The 18792-nt window shown below is 30.9% G+C and overlaps 5 protein-coding genes across 30 annotated transcripts in view; 2 read left to right on the top strand and 3 right to left on the bottom strand.

The window, feature by feature from the left end:
- The window catches only part of LOC122526244 (ubiquitin carboxyl-terminal hydrolase 48-like), a 55747-nt gene extending 51658 nt beyond the window's left edge, over window positions 1–4089 (bottom strand). For 2 of the 3 annotated variants that reach the window (XM_043649532.1, XM_043649531.1), the window contains exons 1-9: window positions 3054–3478; window positions 2692–2831; window positions 2392–2595; window positions 1982–2308; window positions 1565–1801; window positions 1244–1494; window positions 671–1152; window positions 500–601; window positions 6–409 (exon numbers count right to left, since the gene is read on the bottom strand). In XM_043649532.1, the coding sequence (XP_043505467.1) occupies window positions 6–409; window positions 500–601; window positions 671–1152; window positions 1244–1494; window positions 1565–1801; window positions 1982–2308; window positions 2392–2595; window positions 2692–2831; window positions 3054–3152 (2246 nt within the window). In that variant the 5' untranslated portion in view covers window positions 3153–3478. Of the gene's footprint in view, window positions 1–5; window positions 410–499; window positions 602–670; window positions 1153–1243; window positions 1495–1564; window positions 1802–1981; window positions 2309–2391; window positions 2596–2691; window positions 2832–3053; window positions 3479–3531 lie in introns of those variants that run through there. The other variant, XM_043649533.1, reaches the window with a different exon arrangement.
- LOC122526245 (mitotic spindle assembly checkpoint protein MAD2B) lies at window positions 4037–5482 on the top strand. The gene is made up of 4 exons (XM_043649534.1): window positions 4037–4117; window positions 4313–4690; window positions 4755–5052; window positions 5147–5482. Exons 2-4 carry the CDS (start codon window positions 4672–4674, stop codon window positions 5439–5441), a joined length of 612 nt encoding a protein of 203 aa, XP_043505469.1. The 5' UTR covers window positions 4037–4117; window positions 4313–4671; the 3' UTR covers window positions 5442–5482.
- A 331-nt stretch (window positions 5483–5813) lies between these two features.
- Window positions 5814–18792, top strand: part of LOC122526308 (biogenesis of lysosome-related organelles complex 1 subunit 6) — a 14242-nt gene continuing 1263 nt past the window's right edge. Inside the window, exons 1-5 of one of the 2 annotated variants that reach the window (XM_043649655.1) lie at window positions 5814–6053; window positions 6181–6291; window positions 6359–6446; window positions 6515–6601; window positions 6666–6762. In XM_043649655.1, coding sequence (XP_043505590.1) covers window positions 5998–6053; window positions 6181–6291; window positions 6359–6446; window positions 6515–6601; window positions 6666–6762 — 439 coding nt within the window. In that variant the 5' untranslated portion in view covers window positions 5814–5997. Of the gene's footprint in view, window positions 6054–6180; window positions 6292–6358; window positions 6447–6514; window positions 6602–6665; window positions 7466–18792 lie in introns of those variants that run through there. The other variant, XM_043649656.1, reaches the window with a different exon arrangement.
- On the bottom strand, window positions 6616–8917 carry LOC122526305 (GDP-fucose protein O-fucosyltransferase 2). The gene is made up of 8 exons (XM_043649650.1): window positions 8832–8917; window positions 8511–8647; window positions 8315–8440; window positions 7986–8250; window positions 7711–7903; window positions 7417–7594; window positions 7197–7326; window positions 6616–7132 (listed from the first exon to the last, which is right to left on the bottom strand). Exons 1-8 carry the CDS (start codon window positions 8879–8881, stop codon window positions 6982–6984), a joined length of 1230 nt encoding a protein of 409 aa, XP_043505585.1. The 5' UTR covers window positions 8882–8917; the 3' UTR covers window positions 6616–6981.
- The window catches only part of LOC122526300 (liprin-alpha-1), a 25281-nt gene continuing 22003 nt past the window's right edge, over window positions 15515–18792 (bottom strand). For 10 of the 23 annotated variants that reach the window (XM_043649624.1, XM_043649633.1, XM_043649631.1 and 7 more), the window contains 7 exons: window positions 17847–18102; window positions 17620–17765; window positions 17178–17408; window positions 16828–17091; window positions 16567–16723; window positions 16371–16487; window positions 15515–16282 (listed from right to left, as the gene is read on the bottom strand). In XM_043649624.1, coding sequence (XP_043505559.1) covers window positions 16196–16282; window positions 16371–16487; window positions 16567–16723; window positions 16828–17091; window positions 17178–17408; window positions 17620–17765; window positions 17847–18102 — 1258 coding nt within the window. In that variant the 3' untranslated portion in view covers window positions 15515–16195. The remainder of the gene's footprint in view (window positions 16283–16370; window positions 16488–16566; window positions 16724–16827; window positions 17092–17177; window positions 17409–17619; window positions 17766–17846; window positions 18103–18792) is intronic. The other 13 variants (XM_043649627.1, XM_043649643.1, XM_043649626.1 and 10 more) reach the window with 9 other exon arrangements.

Raw genomic sequence — 18792 nt, 5'->3', positions numbered from 1 at the left:
CTAACGATTCTTTAACATTACGTATCATATCGTTAACTTCCTTGTGATCGCGTTCCAACACCATTTTGAATCTGAGCATTTTGGAACGTCTTCTAACACAAACTTCGCACAAAGTATTCTGATCCAAACGTGGTCCTCCACGATACTTGTCGTACAGCAAATTAGCTGCCGAAGTAGGCAAACATTTGGCACGATTAACTTTTAACGGATCTAAACGATAATGAGGACACATCAGAACCGAATTATCTATCGGTGGAACGCCGTCAGTTGATGATTGTCCGTTTAACCATTTTGATAACCAATCGATCGGTATCCATTGGTATTCCGTGCAGGACATCAGATTTCCGATGATATCGTACACATCTATTACAAGTTGCCTCTTAAAATTCTGATCTTCTATTTCCTTTTGCTAAAAATAAATCAAATTCGATTCCATGTTTAAAATATATTAAAAATAATTATTGCAGGATTCGATAATTGCAAATAAAAATTAACTTACTTTCTCTTGCTGAATGGCTAATAAACTTAACTCGTGTTTAACGTTTTCCTGACGAACGAGTTCCCTCATCGTACTGCTCACTTGCCAATTTTCAAATTCGATCTATAACACATTATCGAACAAACATATAATATAATAATACAAAATATTGAAAAAAAATGGTATACATACCTCTTCATAAAAATCACGTTCTCCACAGCTCATTGCTCTATGCGCTGCACCATTTAATAATTTGTAATCGAGTTTTGTATTTTTTGCAATAACTTTCTTTGTCTGCTCTATCTGATTTTTATCATCCTTAACGACATCGGAATTATCATTTTTCGCAGGTACAAAACTGTCCACATCCATTTTGCAATCGATTTCAATTTTCATCATTTTTCCTGGACTTTCGACATCCTTGAAATCGTCGTCAGTTCCATTCTTACGTTTTCCTTCATCTGATGAATCGGATCTGTCCTTTACAGTGAGTCTTTCCAAACTAACGGAATCGCTATAACTATTGCACTCGGAATCCATTCTCTTGACTTTACATTTTTTTCCATTACCTAATTTTTGTTCGCTTGTTAATTTTTTATACACTAACATATACGCTGTGTTGGACGAAAGAAATCCTTTTGGTACGCGACCACGTTTCATATTTTTTGTAGATTCTGTAAAGATAAGGAAAACACGAAATTTATATTTGATTATTTGTCTTACAAATATATGTTTGATATAAGGATGCTGCAACAAGATTCTCACCATTGCCACTATCCTCGATCCTTTTATTCTGCATTTTTTCAACTTTATCGTCACTAAATTGATACCATTCTCCCGCCGAATTACATATATTCGCAATGTAATGACCTGAATGAGCCGAAGGTCCTTTATGACTCAAAACTGCAACGAGACTGTACAAGTGAGTCTGAGAAGGACACCTGACATATTCGGACATATCCAAATCTTCCGGAAAATGAATGAAAGAATTCAGCTTTCTTTTTTGACCAGAATCCCTACATAGATAAAAGCGAATTAACACCAAACATAATAAAAATTTAATGTAATAGGAGTGTAGAGACTCACCGATGAAATACAAAACGCATCAATTGAATATTCAAAGTTTCTGGTAGCAATTCCAAGCGTATGAATCGTCTAGCATCCTTTTTGTCATTACAGGTAACGCAATGGTATTGATTTGGTCCATTCAATTGTTCTTCAGTCAGATATTTTTCTATAGCTTCCTTCAAAGTAGCTGCAAGTTGCAAGTCCAATTCGTAGAAAGTGGTCGATGTTGGATACTCGGTACCGCAGGTGGAGCAACTATATTCAACAAAAATAGTAGCTCTTATTTACACGACACACGTCTCTTTCGGTCAGATCAGTTGATCGCACCAGTCACCGTAGCGAGCAACGTGTCCTACCATGTTCTCATCGTCAAGATCATCTGCATCATCATCGTTTAGGACAATTCTCATTTGTTTTCCACTTCAGAAAACCCACCAATTGATATAGCTGTATTTTCCCTGTGACAGCCTCCGCAACATCCGCTGCAACTCTGAGTTTTGCTGTAGCTTTCCTTCAATATGGCACAACAACAGCTTGGAGAACTCCTGCGCATCCTGTTGTGTTCTAGTATCCAAAGAGAGGGCGATGGCAAGATTCATTGGATCGAGTAGACGTCTGTTTCCAAATTGCATCATGGCAAATATGTATTGCAACTGACCGACCGCTGTTACTGGATGATAAGAAAGTCCTGCCTTCTTTGCTTGATACGAAGCTTCCTTCTCCTCTGGATCTTCCGTTATATTCCACTTGTATATTATTCTTCTGTAATAAAGATGCTATTAAACACCATATTCGTACAAAGTATGCTTAAGAAATCTACACAAATTATACGGCTATTATGATACCTCATGTCCTCATTGTGGAACCACATTTGAATTAAACTGTTGACATAACACGTCGCTCCTAGATTTTTCAAGCCAACATATTGAGTAGGATCACGAAGCTCAGACAGAGAACTTTCCAAGGAAACAATCTCCGTTGGTTGGGACTTGATATACTTTTCTTCTCCTAATCCAGTGAGACATTGTGGATTATTTGTACAATTCCGTCTGCGATAAAAAATCAATGAAATATTGAGATTAATATTGAGAAACATAAAAGAGCAATCATAAAAGATTAAAGTATTATATTGATAAGCATCTTACTTGCAATTTCTGCAACCTTTGAGACCTAATCTATAAGCAGTTTCTAAATGTACCCTCTCTATTTCTTCAGGTGTAACAGCTTCGATCCAAGACCATGCTAATTTATCCAAATCCGTTTTCTTTGCGGGTGCCATTTTCTCCTAAAAAAATAAAACAAAATAAATAATTAAATAAGAAACATCTAATAGAAAGTAAAGTTGAATGCGTTATTTCAATAGATTCTGAGCACACAGTCAGTTGTCGATAGGATTTGTCGACATGGAATCTAAACAGTATGATCGCACTGTGTGAGACTCAAATAGTTAATATCAATATCTTAGATTTCTTGTTACTTTAATAAAAAATATTATAAAAATGATTACATTATATATTTCTACTTCGGGAAGAACCGTCCATGCTTTGGAAACATCCCGAAGACGGAGACACGTTAATACTAGCACGTTACCCATTAGAAATATCATTCGTTACTTTTCGCGCCATAACGAAATAACAAATTACACGAGAGATAAAGACAAAAATGAGTCATAGTGCAAAGGAAATATGAAATGAAATAAAATAAAAAATTAAAAAGTAAGGATGATCGATCGTAGACGAAAAAGATGAATAACATTTGAAATATCAGCCACGACTACCGATCAACGATGTACAATTTTCGAAATAAAATAATTGAAGATAAATAATAAATGAAGAAAATTAGTATCGAAGTAAACGTTGTGGAGAAACAAAAGACAGGTCGCGAATAAAATGCACAAACATATACTCGCGAGGTAGACATCGTTCCACGTAACGAGCCTTCGTGGAAAGATGCTTGGAGGTTAGGAAAAATGCCGCCGTGTATACCTTTTATATCATGATAAAGCGATCCGTACCAAGAATCAATGGATCACGATGCGCGATCTAGCGCACAGATCAGCGCACAACAGCGCACGGAGATACGCGATATCTCGCGATCTTCTTTCTCTATCGTTATATTTTACACAATAGGAAAATTCGAAAGATCACTTTATCAAAACACACCGCCGCAACACCGTGCGTCTCTCTCACTCTCCCCCTCTCTCTCTCTCTCTCTCTCTCTCTCTCTCTCTCGCTCGCTCGCTCGCTCGTGTTCAACCGCCACCACTACCATTCGCCATCATTCGCCACCATATGCAATCAAATTGCATCGAGGCGCGCATCGAATCAATCGCTAAATCATAATCGATTTATTAATTAATCTCGTTATTTTTTGAATTGACTATTTCTAATATTACTAATCGCTTACACATCTTTAAACTGTTTTTATTACAATTACGTCCATTTATTTCGATCACTGACGTTAAATTATTTTCTTTTCTCGCGCTCTATTATCAAATGCATGTGTATGTAACTGTGAATATGTGGCTTGTACATATGGCATGTACAGTAGGGAACAAAAATAAATGGACAGGTACTAGAAATTGTTATCGATAAAGTTTTATCAAAATACTGTCATTATTATGCACTTTCAAAATTTTATTTAATTATTTAATTATTTATTTCATCACGAAATATATGTAATACGTAAAATATATGCAATACATATTTATTTGCCACTTACTTACTTTTGCCCCCGACTGTGTATATGCATTCGATTCAAATACAGAAAGCTAAAAACGATATCATCAACGAGCAGCCGAGAATGTCCGAAAATAATTTCTAAATGGGATGCAATTAATCGTATCGTCATGTTATACTTTAGACGTGTGCTGAATATTGCAGAAACGATGTACAAAAAATGAATTACGTAATGTTAACACACCGGTTTATGATTTTCTTCTACATCACCGTCAGCTTAAGGCGCAACAAGCGCGAACGACTTGGAAAGATTCTAACTTTACTTTCTTTATTTTTATTTCCTTGCTTTTCTTTTCCTGAATATATAACATTGAGACTCGTTTCTTCTACGATTAAGTGCGAGTGACTTGACTTGTCAAATTCATTTTGCTCTTAAATTAAAATACAATGTCACAAACTAAAATAGGTTAGCAAAATGGAGTTATTTAAATTGATGAATGATGAATTATAATAATTCTATTATTTTTCAGTCACCAGCGATATTCTCTTAGAATTCTTAGAAGTTGCATTTAATCATATACTTTACTATAGAAAATTATATCCAAAAGAAATCTTTGTTAAGAAAAAAATTTACGGTGCTGTAGTCCATGTCTCAGAACAGCCAGAACTTAACGAATACTTGAGAAATGTTTTGACCGCTATTAAAGAATTACTTAAAGAAGATGAAAATAGTGTCAAAGCTGTCAACCTTGTTGTTTTTAATGAAAATAGAACACCCATTGAAAAGTTCGTTTTTGACTTTGTCAAGTTACAGGCGCAAGGAATCGAGTATGATTCTTCATTAATTTCCTTTACCAATTAAAGTAACAATGATATAAATTAAGATTTTCTATAAGTTTACAATGTTAAAACTTGCTTACAGAATTGATCCATACTATCTTAAAACTGAAGAAGCTTTGAGAACGATCTGTTTAAAATTATCCATATGTGAAACGTATTTAAAACTCCTTCCAGAAAATGCATCATTTTCTATAGAAATTCAAACGTATGAAACTGCTCATGTATCTCTCAGTGAAAATCCATTATGCGAAGACTTCCCTTGGATTGTTGACGATGAAACTAGGGAAATGGTCAATAAAAAATTATTACCTCTGAAGACAGTTAAAACCGAATGTTTAAATTTACAGATGTACGTACTCCAAAATGGAGATGTCTAAAATATATTGTAATGTGATGTAATAAAAAAAATAAATAAATTTATACTTTTATATATATACAAGGAGATCCAGTTTTTCTCAATAGAATTTTATAACTATATTCTATAAGTAAAAATAAGAAAAAAATGTTAATAAATATTTTTAAAATATGAATAATTATTTTTATAAAATCAAATAGAAAATCTAATAATAATAATAATTATTATTATTATAATTCATTCATTTAACAATATGTACAATTTTGTTAATGTTCTTATATAAAAAATAATAAAATCGTACATTTTTATTATTATATTTATCTATTAGTATATTGTATATTATATATCGTACAAAATAATATATTTATTTATCAAATTTTAGAATAAGTTTAACCAGGACAAAATGAAAGCAAATAAGATCGAACTGTATAGAAACTTATTACGTGTGAACACGTGGGAAGAATCAGCTGATTTAGAATCGAACGTCACAATACAAATGAGCGATTTAACTTTTTTAACCTTTTTAATGTGTGATATGTGTATTTAGAAATAAAATAATTAATATTAAATTATAAAAAATGATGGTAGATATAGACGAAGCCGAAGTGACCAAAGTTCAATCACAAAATGACAGGTATGGTGATAACCTTACTTTTTTATTTACATCTAAGCATATTTGTTTATCCAACATTTCTGAACAAAATCTATCTAAAGTAAATAAAAAATTATCCTACTACAATTTTTTATTCTTTATATTTCAGTATTGAAAATATAGTAGACTTTTCTAAAGCTACCGAAAAATTGGCCACTGGAATATTGTCTATTTATCAACCATCATTGGAAAAAGTCAAGGAAAACCTAAATGAACTGACGTAAGAATAAATTCTAACTTTCCTTATTGCTGTGATATTAATTATAAAATCACTTTTTAACCTTCAGAAACAAGCAAGAAGTTTTACTCGATCAAATACAAAATGATAATAAAAAGTTTCAAGATATTATCGAAGATGCGGATTTAAACGACATGGTAAACATTGGTCTTGTTTTTTGATTTTAGAAAAATTTGTTACCCGATATATCTAAATGCATTTTCAGTTTGCTACCATTAAATTGTATCAAGGAAAATTAACAAATATTAAAAAGGAAATGGTTACAGTACACGATAGGACCTACAAATTAAAAGTAAGTTTTTATTATTTTCTTTTCATGTAAGTACCTTTACTTAAGAGAAATATTTATACTACAGAAACGGGCATTACGCTTGCAACAAATTAAACAAAAGGAAGCTCTCGGTAGAGAACAACAAAGAGAACAAGAGCTTCGTAGAGAACAAGAATTAATCGGTAAGCCTACAACATCTCAATAAAATTTAGTATCTGTAAAGATCTATCAAACAGTTTACTTAGGATACTTATTACATATATGAAAAGATATATGATATAAGGTATAGAAATATTATGCATTTATATATTTAACTAATATTAATAGTAAAATATTTTTTAAAATGTATCAACGTTCGAGTTCTTAAAAAATTACAATAATCAACATCTCTTGAAATCATATTACCATGCTATTTCCCAGCGTTCACCGGATGAACACTTCTCTTTGGTTTTACACAATCGATTGAAAGTTCTTTCTGGAGGAAATCCAATAATCTCTCTGTCTTCTTGTATCCTAAATGTAAAAGTTGACTCGTGCGTTCCGATAAAGTACCTGTTAAAAATAATTTTTAATTTATAAGCATATACTTTAAAATCACGCGATTGAATGTACTTGCCTAGCATACGAACAAATTATTTGATCTATAATTGCGACACCACCATCTTTAAACTTTCTTTTAACATCATTTGATGGCACATAATTTAAAACTGTATATTGCGGTAAGTACGACTTGAGTTCAGCAATTTCTGTAAAAATGTATGCAATTATACGGTCATACGTTTATATTTTTACGAAGTACATAGAAAATCCTTATCAAAAATTATTTTTTGTTCGACCTTGCTCATCTGCATCAGTAGCTACGAATAAAAGTTCCAATCCGTATTCTTTCATTTTGTTTGCCAACTGAAACGCGGCTCCCTTTATCGTTGGCACCGATTTTTTCCGGCCGACAAGAAAATCACGTCTTCTCAAATGAACTGACAAGTACGGACCACCGATTGCATTTCTTTTTTTCTAAAATTTAGATATACTTAGGAAAGTATAAGAGAGTACTGTTCTGTAAAATTGAATAGTATGTATGCATGAATTAATTAATTAAATGTATCAAATATATGTTTAAATTAACAAACTTTTTCTTTGGTCCAATCGAGAGGACGTTCGGTATTGTCATTTTTATCTGTAGAATTTAAATATTTTGCTCTAAAGTCAGATGCAATGTTGTAAAGCTCAGAATTGTAACGCATACTACGTCTTGCCTTCCAGTAATCTTTAGAACCATAAGAATCATGCAAAGGTATTTCCATATGATCAAACATGACAGATCTAAATAAAACAAATATTTTGTTAGAAATTTTGATAAACATTTTTTAACAATGATTCAACTCTTTCAAGTGTGTCACCTGACCTGTAAAGAGAAGGATTAAGATTAACTTTGAGATTCGACGTTGTTCCATGAAACAAAATACATTTCACTTGTTTACTAGTGACATTAGAAAAATTCCAAAAGTAACCGATATACTCTTCTTTCAATTTTCTATAACGTATAAGTTTGGAAGAACATTCTGTTTCTTCGTTCTTATCATCGAATAAACCAGTTTTAAACATTTCTTCGTCGTTTTGTAAAATATACACAGTATCCAACTGTGTCTTTTTATTCTTCGAAGAATATTCTATAATTAATGAATATGTAATTTTATTATAAATATGAATATTATAGTAAGTAGTAAAAATTACCTTCGAAGAATTTGTACATTTCAATAACAGGAGCATATTTTTGTAAACTTGCAATATCAAAAAATAAACCCCATGGCAATAATACTTGTGGACCCACGTCTTTGCTTTGCCAATGATACAAATCACCTGTATAGTCCATTATAAAAATTAATGATTAGTTAATTAATATTAAAAACAAATCGAAAACAAATATTACCCCATGGTGGTAGGACTAAATGCCAATCGTATTTTTTATCCTTTTTACTTAAATTCTTTACAAAAACAGCAACACGAACGTATACGTCTCTTCTTAGATTGAAACCTTCGGGAGGATTAACATCGTATAGTATATAGCTAAATAATAAATAAAAAATAAAGAAAATTGTTACAAATAAAAATATTTGTCAATAATAATATCATGGGTGGGCTGAAAAGTTTAGATCCTGATATAGAAATAATTGTTTGTATAATAAAAGTTTCCTTTTAGTTGAAGCTCAAAACTTTTCAACCCACCATCGTATCGTTAATAACCTCCAACCGTTTGTTCGATAAACGTTCGAAATTTCCACAATTTTCCTCGGTTCTCATAATTTCATCGGATTTCGGGCAAAAGTCATATTCTTCAGATTTTACTGTGAAAATGATCGATATTAATATAAAATATAAAGTTTTAGGAAAGGAAATATCGAACATTTTGATCTCTTGTTATTTTCGTGAACTTGGAAGAGATGTTCATCTACAATGTTTCACATGTTATTAGAGAGCAATGACGTAATTATAATCATTTTGAAACAAAGAAACTTGTTTCAAATCTAGAATATAAACAAAATACAAAAAAATATATTTTTTAATGTTATCTATAAAACATATTAAGATCGAATAAGATAAAATGGGTTGTATTCATAGCTTTTTCTTAAGTTTGATGCTCGAGATGATCTTTACTAGTTTATTCGACAAAGATTATCTTTTAAAACATTATACATTTGTAGTTTGTATTTAAAATGATTTTCATGAATCGGGAAAAACCTAGCCCTTTTCTGAATCTATCTTATCTTTCTGAATGTTCATATAGATACAGTTATCTGAAAAAAAGATTGTTATTAAAGAGGGGCGTGGCAAGTATACTCCGCCTATCCCCACCACTTAAGCCTCCCACCACTTATAACGCTCTCCAAGTTCACAGAGTAGGATAGGTATTCGTGACGTAATCGTAGGATTTCAAATTTACGATGGCGCGCTTAGTTTGAGTAAAAAGTTTTCAAGTTTCCAAGTAATCAAAGGATTAAAATTGTTTGAAGCGCGATTTTAAAATTGTCTAAAGTCACGATTATGAGTCTAGAGTATGTCTTAAGATTTTAGTATATACTTAAGATGATCTTTTTTTAGGTATAAAAACGGAAAATATATTCAATTTCTTTTTCCATAACGCATCTGCGAGGAGTTGGATGTTCTAATATTATTTTCTTTCGTTTTAAAGGACAATCGTTAACGAATATTGAAAAATACCTTGTCTTTTTTTCTGTAATATATATATGCAAACTTCCAATTTTGTTTATAAATTGTTTTTCCTTGATGAAGATTAATAAAGAAATGATATCAATGGAAAATTATAAAAAAACAAATATGTTGACTTTCTTCTATACAAATAAAAAATCGGATTCGTAAATTTGTCGACAAATGGATTAAAGAGTTAGCTTATTTGATTAATGGTATCTGTAGTAATGATAATAATAATAATTATTATTTACCGTCTTATACAATATTTATAATTCATAGTTTAGTTAACGTAGTTATTTCAATGCTCTTTTCTTTTTTGAAAAAGTGCATATTTATGTTGTGTTGTGTTTGATATGCGGATTCGTTTCCACATTTTACACCATTATCTTATTTAAAGTATACACTTGGCATATAAAAATTACAAGGACAATTTATAATGCTAGTAATATTAATGATAGATGTGTAATAATAATAATAATAATAATAATAATAATAATAATAATAATAATAATAATAATAATAATAATAATAGCGGCGATAGTTTTAATAATACTAGGATAGTAATAATAATAATAATAATAATAATTAATAGCAGTAGCAGTAGCAGCAATGGTAGTAATAGTAGTAATAGTAACAGCGTTAGCAATAACTACGATATTAAGATTATTATTATTATTATAATCATTATAATCTGATAATTAGGAATTAGTTTCTTATTTATCTTTTTACACATAATTCTTGCATAAAGTTCTTTATGTAATCTTCATCGTTTCTAGCCGCGTTTATTTTTTTTTTTCATATGAATTTTCTTTTCTTTTTTTTTACAGTTTGTGCCTCTTTTATCTATTTTATGTTTGCTTTTGTAATTTTATTATTTTTTTTTGTAATTTTATTTCGCTAGCGTCGTTAACACATTTAGGCAAATTCTCGTCCATACTCTAACAGCGATACATGTTTTTTTTCTTTTTTTCTTTTTTAATACTGTGGATGACTTTTTTTTCATAACAAATACAACGTCACACAAAAATTTCATACTACTTAATTTCTTGTAATTACAGCATCTCTCCTCTTTTTTTTTTCTCTGCGAAATGTATAGCGTTAACATCACAACTGGAAAATGCTTTGCACATTTACCAGAAAACATGCTATATTATATTAACTGTACAAAATGTGAAGTAGTAAATTATTATCATTATAATCGTTATTAATATTATTGTTAATTTCAAACAAATTATTTGTCGATATATTCGGATGAAGCGTTCCTTTATGCGCGATGCAGCTATAAATCTATATCAATAAATTTCAATGTCACATCAAAACAGGAATCTTACTTACTTCACGATTTACATAAATCCATTTCATTAAAATCTTTGCAATGAAATCATTAAAATAATCTAGAAATAAGTGAGATCAAGCAAATGATTTAATTTCACGGCGTGCGTTTTAATCGATTAACAAGTATTTTCCAGATATTCTCTTTATATACAACATACAAATCGATCAATGTTCATACTACTTCACATTTAGATAATTTTTTTGTTTGAAATTAATTCATTCATTTTGACTAATCAAAGAATCGGTATACAAATGTTTGATAACAATTCTTGTCACATAAGAACGTAGAATACAAAAAAATACCTCTTATGGCATTTATATTTATCCCAATGAAATATCAATGAGTATATCGAAATCTGGCATTGTTTTGTAAAATATGGTATCCTACAATAAATTACTATTTAAACTTAATCATTTTTATTTAAACATCGGTTAGAATGAAACAGAAAATAATTGTAAATGAACAGCATTAATAAGTTACTATCCTAGATCTCTTATTACAAAATTACTATTACCGGGCATAATTTATTTTATTCAAACAATGTCTGCTCTACGTTTAATCAAATTTTAATAGAATAATAATAACGTTGAAAGTAATGGATAAAGAAATATTACGTAAAAAAACAAAACCATTCGAATATAGAATTTTAGAATTTCATTATCAATATTATTGTATACTGTTAAAAATATTAGTTGTTACCGTTAATATACATACGCGCAAGAAACAGCATTTAGGTATATTCTTTTCTTACGAGAGAGAGATTATGCAAATAATAATCAATTTTACTCAAACGAATAATAAAAGATACTTCTTTTTTTTTGTTTCCTCCATAAATGTTTTATCTCTTAACGCCGTAATCTGCGTCTCATCGTCTTGGCATATTTAATACTGAAAATTAGTTAACAAATAAACGTGTCTAAAGTAAATAAATGAAACATTTAATGATACATATCTGGTTGTAATGCAATGACATAATTTTCACTACACATGACACATTATGAAATGCTCAAAACTTACAGATTCTCATTAATAAATAATTCATATTATATATATACACAGGATAAGGTTTGTATATATACACACACGCACACACATACACGAGAGAACACAGGCATACGCATCGCGCGCATATACACACGCACACAATTATATGTACAATTGATCAAATTTAGCCGTTATTTGCGACGTGTGTTGTACAAAAGTCGTTTTGCCCTTCCGTCAGTTTGGCCGAATCGAGAGCATAAGGGAAGAGAATATGTAACAGAAAAATATAGTATATATGGAAGTAATATGTAACATTAGAATACAGATAATTATTACACCACAAATTTATCTATGAACATATGCATATATGCGTTTATACTGGCACGTTCATTGTTGTCCAAATTGATGAAGAAAGATCAAAGTATAAATGATAAATCAAAAATATGAATAATTAAATATGCAAGATGTAATATATCAAATTCGCTATCGCATCTATTATAAATAACCACATGATATGTATATATCGATAGACGAAAAAACAAAAAGTTTCACGCTTTTACCGAAAATCTCGAAATATTTTCATTTTTAACAGAACGATATTGAGATATTTGTTATATAAATAATTAACAGAATATAACATTTATATCATATTACATTCATTTCAAAGTCTACATAAATGAGAAATATTTGCTCATTTATGTATAAACATGTGTGTGTGTGTGTGTGTCTATGAACAAAGTATTTGATGTACTTAATACAAATGAATAAAAAATACAATAAAATATGTGAGATTCTCGGTAAAAACATTTCTATACATTGAATCAATCCCTAATATGATTGTTTTTTTAAATATTCGATAATGCTTCCGATTTTAAGCAAGCTCTATTCGACACCAATCAGTCGGAGGTTGGGTTGAGAAATGTTTTCCTCGTATCTATGTGTATATTTATACTCAGATACATTGAAGGCGTCAAAGCTGCTACATACTGATCCATGATGTACATACACATATGGGATTACGAATGGTTGCTTTTGGAAGGTCCTCGCGTTGGAATGTCTATAAATAGTTCATTATTAACTAGCATACATTACAAATAAGTTCAGTCATTTACAAGTACTGCTGCAACTCTTCCGAAAGGGAGAGACGGCCATGTTCTTTCTAAAGGTGCAGATCATCAATTTTACGACTGTATTATTTATATAAATTAAGTCTATATATATACACTCTCTTAATATATTCCGTAACAATAAATGTAATTACGTTGCTTTGATAAAGATGCTCTCCCTCTCTCTCTCTCTCTCTCTTTCTCTCTTTAAACATTTTTCTTTGCAATCAAAACCAAAGCTAGTTGATTTTAGAGCGATAAGAATTTAATAAAATACTTTATAAATTCTGCAAATAACAAGATAATTATTGTACGAGTAAAGTGGTATATATATATACATACACACAGACAGACACGAAGAAACTTCGACAGAAAATGTTTCCATCATATTATTTAACAAATTAATTAAAAATCTAAACAATGCTAATCCGGTACGTTACTTTATAATCCATCGTAATAATTTTTCGATCAAAAATAAAACTGCATTTATAAAAAAAAAAAAAAAGAAAAAAAAAAGAAAAAAAAAGGAAAAAGAAAGAAAAGAAAAATACTACCAGAGCACTTAAGCACAGAGGTAGCATAGCATTTGCTTTGGCTTTAGCGAGTCCCTTTCATCGTTATAGATTTGGATGAATTGACTGGTAATGCTAAAAGAAAAGACAACATAGCGATGCGCAATGAATTTGTACAACAATTGTACGTACAAAAAACGTGTGTATAACATTCACGCATCTGCACGCAATTGGGGGCAGGGGTAGAGGGGCCACTGCCATTCTTAAGCAGCGTTCATATTTAATTATTATAAAAAACATCGCGTCACACACACGTCTTTGGCAGAAATTATTTGATAAACGTGAACGCCCCTTCGGAAGATCGTGTGCAGAGCTATGAAACTACAACGAATGAACAGCTTGCATGGGATACTTCACAGGGAAACAAACATTAACAACGATTCCTCAATTATCAACAGCATTTTAACAACATTACCATTATAACTTGTCAATCATTGTGATCGTCTTTATCATGATATCGGTTTATCATTTTATTACAGTCGCTGTCTTTGTCTCTCAGTCTTTTTTTGCTACCCTCTTTTTAAGCATCTTAATCTTTTTATTGATACTTATTGTTATCGTCGCGATCATTGTCTTCTGCATTATTACCGTTATTAGCAATTTCACTAGCACTGTCGGTATATAGTTTATACTGCCATTAGCTCCGATCATTTCTCCCTGTATATTTCATCTAAGTCTCTTTTTGTTATGTATGTAATTATGCTTGCATCGTGGATCCTTTTGCTACCGATGAAACACGTAGTAGTAGTAGTAGTAGTTGTAGTAGTAATAGTAGTAATAGTAGTAGTAGTTGTTGTAGTAGTAGTAGTGGTAATAGTAGTTGTAGTGTAGTAATAGTAATAGTAATAGTAGTAATAGTAATAATAATAATAGTAATAGTGTAGTTATAGTATTAGTAGTAATAATAATATTAGTAGTAGTAATAGTAGTAATATAGATAGTAGAATTAATAGTAGTAAAAGAAAATGTTCGAAAGGTTTAGTCACGCGACTTAAATAAATAAAATCAAATTAAATAAAATTTCTTTGTAAAGCATCAAAAAATCAAGATACAATTGCTTCTTCGTTACGATAATTTTTTACTGGTATATATGCACAATTTTATTATTGGTATGCACCTGAAAGCGGATATCATACGATTCGTTAATAGAACAATTATAAATTAACATTAAACGTCGTCTCATATTTGGATACCTAATAACGTTTTAAACACTTAGCTATACATTGCGCACATATTTTGGTATAAAATGTCTGTTCATAAGAGTCTTTCTTAACAGGCTAGCTTCTTAAACGCGTCTATGTAATTGCATTTATTCTTTCGATAAGATCTTTTCGTATCCGCAATAGTTGCTTGCTAATTTTCATTTATAATACTTCGTGTTTTTTAATTATATTATATTATATTATATATATATATATATATATAATATGCATATATAATATATACATATATAATATAATATACATATATAATATATTATATAATATATATTATATATGTGCGTGACTCTACAAACATTCAAAATTTGTCAAAAAAAGAAAACAGAAAAAAGGAGTACTCTAAAGTTCCGCTTGTGAAAAAAGTAAAATACATATAGTAAACTTTGTCAGCTCATCATTGTCCTCTTACAGACACTGAAACATAGAACGCAGTCCCCGTCTCTTTGTATATAAAATATTAACGATTCCCCGAGTGTATATTACTGCATCATTGTGAAATTTCTTAGTTTTTTTTTTTTCTTTCTTTTTAATTGTTCATTTTGTGCTAGTTACAACGACAACATAAGCCGTTTTTTTATATGCAGAATTATTATATAAGTACACGAGATATAATACAAGAAGAGTGCAATAGCTGTGGTTGAATATCTAGAGGAGTACCATGTAACAATATATTACTAAAACTACAATTGATCTGTTACCCGTAAAAACATAACAAGTCAAACGAGGCGGATTTATTGTCGTGATTGTATTCAACTCATATTGTTTGGCCTTCGAGGAGATATATACTGCAATTCCTTTGAATGCAGATGCGACACATGACCACCTCCTACATTTCGGTATCTATAAGAAAATAATTTACGCGTAGGTATTTCTTGTCAAAGTATATGGCACGCGGATCGTCATCAAAATGTACGATCATTGAAATGAAGGAAACATTTAAAAGAGCTCGATTATGAGCGTACAATAAATACAATCGTTTTTTCTTTACGTTGCAATTTTACGTTCACGCATCTATGTATAATATTATTATTATTACCGCGTGCCACATGGCGTAACAATACGAAGATATCTTTAGGATGATACTTAAAGCTCTTACAACTTTTACAACACACTTGCGTACAGACAGTAGTAATAGCTGGGGTTCTCGACTAGACATGATGGGGTTGAAGATGTGGTAATCTGTTGGATCAGGATTTCATATTAGAATCGTCCATTCGCCTCTCCGTTCCTACCCTTAATAAATTTTCAAATTCCATTTCTAAAAGTTGCCTTGCCTGTAACGATAATAAATATATACGAAGTTGTTATTATATTATATTATATTATATCCTATACAATATATATAAAGTATTTAATACAGACCTGTGTATTTTGTGTAGGAATTTGCAAAGTAAGAGCAAAGCTATTTGCATCAAAACTTTCATCTAAAGCAATTAGGGCACCGTGTACCCCAGATTCTAATAGATGATTTCCATATTCCTATGATAAAGGATTCAGATAAATTATTTGTCATTTTTTAATGTTATTATCTTTTTAATATTTGAATTTAATCGCACACCTTTAGACCAATCGATTGCACCCATCGTATAACTTGATCGTTACTCCACACAAGAACATCTGCGTTAGTTCCTTCCGCCAATCGTCTCCTTTCTTCTAATTGTGGTCTATCATAATTTAATCTCTTCAAACACGAAATTCCGTACTGCAAACTTGTTCTGTAATAAAACAAATTAATGAAATAAAAATTATTTTATATTTTTAATAACTTGAATAAATAATTAAAAACGTATAATTTGGTCGAATATATATTTACACGTACCTATGAAAACTATCAATCATTCTAAGTTGACCGCGCAAATCCTTTTTAGTGAGGTGATCCAACATTCTAGCGTCAACAAGGCACTCCATGAAAGTGGATCGATATTGGGGTAATCCAAGACTTGGTAACCATACATTTCCAATCCATTCGTGATTCATATCTCCAAAAGCTAATGTTGTACGAGAAGTTTTAGGTGCGGATGGACTTGTAAGTGATACCATCTCTTGAATGGCTAGCCTCAATTTCAGTCGGTGCAAAGAGTTACTATAAATCATGCCATTTATTATACTTCAAATCTTGATCTTTTAATAATTTTAACTGACAGAAATAACAGCAAAAAGAAAATATACCTAATACCAATCTCGCGTTGTATTTCAGTGTCACTCAGTGCACTCATTATAGCACCACTTTTGACATTAGCTCGACACGCCGCAACGTACCAGGTAGGCATGCCAACCCAAAGCTCCAACCAAGCAACAACAGTTGGTCCATTCCAAAGAGCAAAAGGTGTTCCAGCTTTCATTGCTTCGGCCAATAGCTCATGTCGCGAAGAGTCCAGCATACTACCAAACATACTGGGACTAAAACAGGTCCGACTTGCCAATAATCGCAATAATCATAAAAATAAAAACAATTTTTTTTCTTTTCCCTAAAGAAAATTCTACTCATTTTCTTCTTCTTCTTTCTTATCGTTTATTTCTTCTTTACGTTATCTTATATTTTTTATTTATTATTATTTTTAGATTATTGTGTTTATTGAACACTAATATATAAATCAAGAAAAATAAATACCTTTTCTTTTTCCTTCGATCAAAATCACTCTTGCTTCCTAATGTTCCTGCCACGGAAACGCTATCCCCGTAATCAGGATCTGCAGGTGTACTTGCACCTCCCATACCAGGTACATCTCCGGGCATCGTCGTATCTTTTCCCTTTATCTGATATAGATAAAAGAAAATAATTAGAACAAATACTTCTATAGTCAAAAAAAGTTGGCACGGAAGTAACAAAAGATTTACCTTTTCTTTTTTACTGAAAAATCTGCCAAGACTACTCTTTATGCCTTTTTTCTTCTGAGCTGCTGCCACCGCAGCTGCTGTCGCTGGACTCATGGTTGCTTGCATGTGTAGATGGGAACTCGACAATTGTCCAATAGGTAGTCCAACACTGGATAGATTGTTCTTGTGTAAACTGTCCTGGCTACTGTGGCGTGAGGACAATGGGGAAGGAGGAGTCCCAGAATTGAGTGCGCCGTTGCTATGTTGTCCATGCCTGCTGCATGGAGCGCTAATCTAGTTTCTATTTCTACTCTAATCGGTGCTACTACACTAGCTCACACAAGACATCTCTACTTCCTTGTGTGCTCCTCTATATGATTTGTTATGTTCGTTATATTATATTAATCATGTTCGAAAAAGAAATCACACGTGACTAATTACGTGAGAGAATTTAATGGTTACTGTCAATTGATTGCATCTAATTTTTGCAATACTCTCAAATCTATAACTAAATTGTATTATTCATATTACTTGTTATACATATGATAACACAATAGTATATTCCGGGAACTTACGAAGATCAAGTAAATTGCAGATGGTGTATCGTATGCATTAAAATTAATAACAGCCAATGATAATAGGCAATAATGTAATAGGCAAAAATACTAATAAGCATTAATGATACATAGTATATAGCAGCGTTTACTATGCCAATAATAGTTACTCTAATATTTCATTTAAATGAAATTACACGCTATAAAAGACCTATTAGAACTAACAAAGATACTCACAAATTATACAATATTTATCTATAAAAAAAAGTGTCTTTTTGTTACACAAATATCTAAATAAATAGCTTCAACTTATGAATTTATAAGGAAATATTCATGGTAAAAATATCTGCTCGACATTACATGATATGCATAAAAAAACAACCTTGTTTGCAGTGATGTTTGACGTATATCTT

This window comes from Polistes fuscatus, unplaced genomic scaffold (genome assembly GCF_010416935.1).
Source record: "Polistes fuscatus isolate 324 unplaced genomic scaffold, CU_Pfus_HIC Scaffold11, whole genome shotgun sequence".
Taxonomy (NCBI): Eukaryota; Metazoa; Arthropoda; class Insecta; order Hymenoptera; family Vespidae; genus Polistes; species Polistes fuscatus.
This window is presented reverse-complemented; position numbering and strand designations above follow the sequence as displayed.

Excerpts from the sequence above, each read along its gene's own strand:
- LOC122526245 (XM_043649534.1), top strand. Across the intron at positions 5,053-5,146 it reads TTACAGGCGCAAGGAATCGA|AATTGATCCATACTATCTTA; the intron begins GTATGATTCTTC and ends ACTTGCTTACAG.
- LOC122526305 (XM_043649650.1), bottom strand. The coding sequence starts at position 8,881 with ATGAGAACCGAGGAAAATTGTGGAAATTTCGAACGTTTATCGAACAAA. Across the intron at positions 8,251-8,314 it reads AATGTACAAATTCTTCGAAG|AATATTCTTCGAAGAATAAA; the intron begins GTAATTTTTACT and ends CATTAATTATAG. Across the intron at positions 7,595-7,710 it reads TCGATTGGACCAAAGAAAAA|AAAAAAAGAAATGCAATCGG; the intron begins GTTTGTTAATTT and ends TCTAAATTTTAG.